We start from the raw sequence: 3,529 nt of genomic DNA, 5'->3' as shown, positions 1-3,529 counted from the left end.
TTTTTTTCTTTTGGGCGCGTGTTTACGTTTATATGAGAAAAAGTTATGCCATGCGTTGTTGTTGTCGTAGTATTTACTTTGTTGTTGTTTTTGTTTGTTTTTTTTTGTCTTTCCTTCTTTTTTTTTTTTTTTGGTCGAGTGTTTACGTTTATATGAGAAAAAGTTATGCCATGCGTGTGTGCGAGATTACTTGTGTGTGTTTTTGTTGTTGCAACTGGGTAATGGTTGTGTGGTAGTACCGTCTTTTGGTTCTTTGAGAGTGACCCTCTGGCTGCTGGGGCCGCTCAGATTAAGAGCTTGTTTGAGAGTACTCTACAAGCTTCTTTTCTTTCCGTACAAAATTGTGGAAAGAAAACAAATCACGCTCAGATGTGGCTAAATAAATGAGAACGTGGTCTGCTTGTGCTACTTGGTTTTTTGAAGTTTCAATATGTATTTGCTTGTGGACAACACGTTGGAAAATGGGGCGTGCTTTTTTTTTGTTCTTCTGTTGTTTTACTCTGGTCCCCATTACTGCAAGCGGAGAGGTCCGACTGTTGCGGTGTTCCAAAGACTGCCTGTTTGTGGGTTCTCACGAACCGGTGATCACAAGACTCGTTTATGAATCAATTGTGTTTGCCGGTTTATGGGCGGTAAATATAACTGTTTCAAGCTGAAATGCTTGGGGGCAATGGATCCAACTGTTTACCTTCACGTACTTTTTTCTCTCCGTGCACTGAAGGGGACGGGGGGCACTCAAGGTGCATATTCTGCTTCTGTCTGTGTGGATGGCTGTGGAGAACGCGGCCATGTGTAATTGCGTTTATTACATGAGAGTAACGCAGCAGTTCAAAAAAAAAAACGAATACGACGCAACTGTAGGTGAATGAAGGGCAACGAGCGTCAATGGGATGCTTTAGACATACAAGAATGATTAGGTGCTGCTTTTTGCCGGAGGAGAGGAACGAATTTGTGGGATGGCATGCCTGCGGGGAGTATGTTTCTTAGGAGTCGACATGCACTTTTGATCTTGTCACCTTATTCATTGCACTTCTGTGGAGTAGGGAACCTGCAACACCCATTACACATCACATAGGGAAAAAGAAGTGCAATATAATTAGGGGAATTATGGGATGTACTAACACCAAAGAGAAAAGAAGCGGTGGCTTTCGTGGTGAAAACGAGCCAGGTGGAGCGGGCGCTGGGGAATTTAGCACCCTTGCGAAGGAGAATCCTGTTGCCGCAGCGTTGGAAGAAGAATGGTCTGATTTTGTACGTTCTCTGTCTTTTTCTGCCTCTTCGGAGACGCGACGAGAAGTCTGGGCGAATACGGCAAACAATCCCCTGACGCACCGCTCCGTCGATAAGGTCGGGAAGCTCTTTTTGGTGTGCGTAAGAAACGACCTCACGCTTCGCGAGTGGGGCGGTAATTTTGACTATACCGTCGTTGGGTTGGCAAACCAAGGCTTTCTCAGGGCCACCGCCACTGTTGATGCTGGAAGTGGCACTGGACAGTCAAAGGGGGCGGTGTGGGAGGTGAAGGTGCACTATCACAGTACAGCAAAGCCACAATGAGTGCCTTTGGGACGTGAATTATTTGGTATTGATAGTAAATTACCGGGCTTGCTTTCATGGCTTTCCATGTTTTGCGGATGCAGAGGAGGTTGAACTGTGGGGGGTGGGGGGCTTGCTCTTTTCTGCATCGCGTGTGTGTGCGTGTTGGTTTCTCCACTGGCTGGACTTGTCTGCATGCACTGACGCGCCTGGGACATTTTTTACCCCGTCATTTTTTGAATTTTGTTGCGTGTGTGCGGTGAATGGATGCTGCCCTGTTGACCAGTTCCTGCCAGCGTTTGCCAAACTCCCTTACCCCAATTTTTTATTTGTGCTTGTATCTAATGTATCCCATGTCTGCGTCTGCAGCTGGCTCCTCGCGCAGAATTAAGATGGCTCAATTGAGTGCAGACTCCTGCAGTGCTGCTTGCGTGGCTGCTTCTTGCTGCTCGTGCCAAGCAGGCGAATGAAGAAAAACACGTCGACTCTCGTGCCAGGGCGTTGAGCGAGCGACTTTTTTTTTGTGCGCATTCTTTTCTCTGGTGGTGGGATAGGCTGTTTGTGGAATGGTGGACACAGAGTGTGATGTGAAAATTCCACGTGCGTCTCCAGAACGTCTACATGACTGCCGCCCTGAGTTGGTTATCCCGAGCCTGTGGCGCTTTGATGCTGCATGCACGTTTTTCCTTCTGTTCGCGGAAAGGAACGGATCACCTTCTTGTATATATTTTTGTCGTCTGGGCATCTGGGCGTCTGGGGGGGTTGGTGACTGTCTTCTTGGAGGGGGGGAGACAGTGCGAGAAGTAAAAGGATAGAGCAGTGTGGCGTCTGTTGTGGGTGACGCGGGGCGTGGGGGCAGGGAATTGAACGCCTTCTGTAATCTATGACTTTTTTTTTCATGGCGATGGGTGAAGTTACAAACAGTGCCCTGAACAGCTGTGCCGCGCCATCGATTTGTTGGGGTCGACGCAGCTGCGCAGGCCGCGGCTTCCAGTGCGATTTGCCGATTCCGTGGTTCTTCCATGCGGTGCATTTGATGTCGTTTGCAAATACTTTCCCGTCACATTCCGTATGGAAGACCTCATTGAGGCATTTGGGCCTTCTTGTACAGTCGTTGGTTGAGAGACTGTGTCCACGCAGGAACGGTGTTGCGCGGGAGGTTCTCACTGTTCGAAGAAGGAGGGTCCTGAACGAAGAGGGAATGCGCTCCTTTTTTTTTCCTTTGCGATGGGGTTGGCACGTGTGAGGGTGTTGGGTATTGTGACGGCATCTGCACGTGCCGGTGGACCGCTGGCCCTGTGTTGTTGTTGCTTGGACTTTGCCGTGTTGTCACAGTTGTTTTTCCCCATTTTGTCTTCTTTGTTGTGGTCATGTAACGTCTCCCTGTATGCCCCACATGTCCTCTTCACTTGTCAAGAGGGTGCGTGGCGCCGTGCCGGAGGAAGAGGAGGGGGGGGATCTTTGCTCCCCACAGTGGCGCAAAACCGTTTTTGTGCATCGTTTCCTTTTACTTTTTTTTCATTCTCCCGTGGCTTTCCGTTGGCCTGCCCTCACTGCAACGCGCACTTAGGTAGAGACACCTTTTTGGGCAGAAGCCATGAAATTTTTGCGAAGGCCATGGGTTACGGCCCTCCTGCTATTAAATTTGCTGGTAATGGGATTGCTGCTTTACTTTGGGTGGGCAGAGTCCAAGTTTCCTGGCGAAAGTGCAGGGAAATCCGGTGTTGCTCCGAGAGCACCGAAATATATGATGTGTGTTGGAGAAAGGCTTCTGGTGGACGCAAAGACGGGGAAACTGGGGGACGTTAGTGGGGACAATGTTATCCCGTTAATGGTGGTCCCGCTTATGCTTGATCTGGAAGAATTCAAAAAGCTGATGTGCAATATCAGTGTGCCAATCCGGCGGTTGCTCTTGGTGCAGAACGGCAGGGAGGCGAGGCTGCAGTTATACCTGCAAGAGCTTGAGAAGATGTATGGGTGGACTGGGCGCTTAATT

The 3,529-nt window shown here is 49.2% G+C and overlaps 2 protein-coding genes across 2 annotated transcripts, besides 1 other annotated feature; both read left to right on the top strand.

Annotated features, from left to right (window-relative positions):
• Positions 1–54: 54 nt before the first annotated feature.
• Positions 55–132: a sequence feature (A-rich).
• Positions 133–1,107: 975 nt separating this feature from the next.
• On the top strand, positions 1,108–1,554 carry TraAM80_10166 (uncharacterized protein; the record flags this gene model as incomplete). The annotated part of the gene is made up of 1 exon (XM_029386806.1): positions 1,108–1,554. The coding sequence occupies one exon, from the start codon at positions 1,108–1,110 to the stop codon at positions 1,552–1,554; it is 447 nt and encodes a 148-aa protein (XP_029233339.1).
• Positions 1,555–3,130: 1,576 nt separating this feature from the next.
• On the top strand, positions 3,131–3,529 carry TraAM80_10165 (beta galactofuranosyl glycosyltransferase; the record flags this gene model as incomplete). Its single annotated transcript, XM_029386805.1, has 1 exon — positions 3,131–3,529. A coding segment is annotated over one exon (399 nt), but the record flags the coding sequence as incomplete, so codon positions are not given.

The sequence above is a fragment of the Trypanosoma rangeli genome (genome assembly GCF_003719475.1).
Source record: "Trypanosoma rangeli strain AM80 chromosome Unknown Tra_15.4_contig_00817, whole genome shotgun sequence".
NCBI lineage: Eukaryota > Euglenozoa > Kinetoplastea > Trypanosomatida > Trypanosomatidae > Trypanosoma > Trypanosoma rangeli.
The sequence above is the reverse complement of the archived record's forward strand: the minus strand, read 5'-3'. Positions and strand labels throughout refer to the sequence as shown.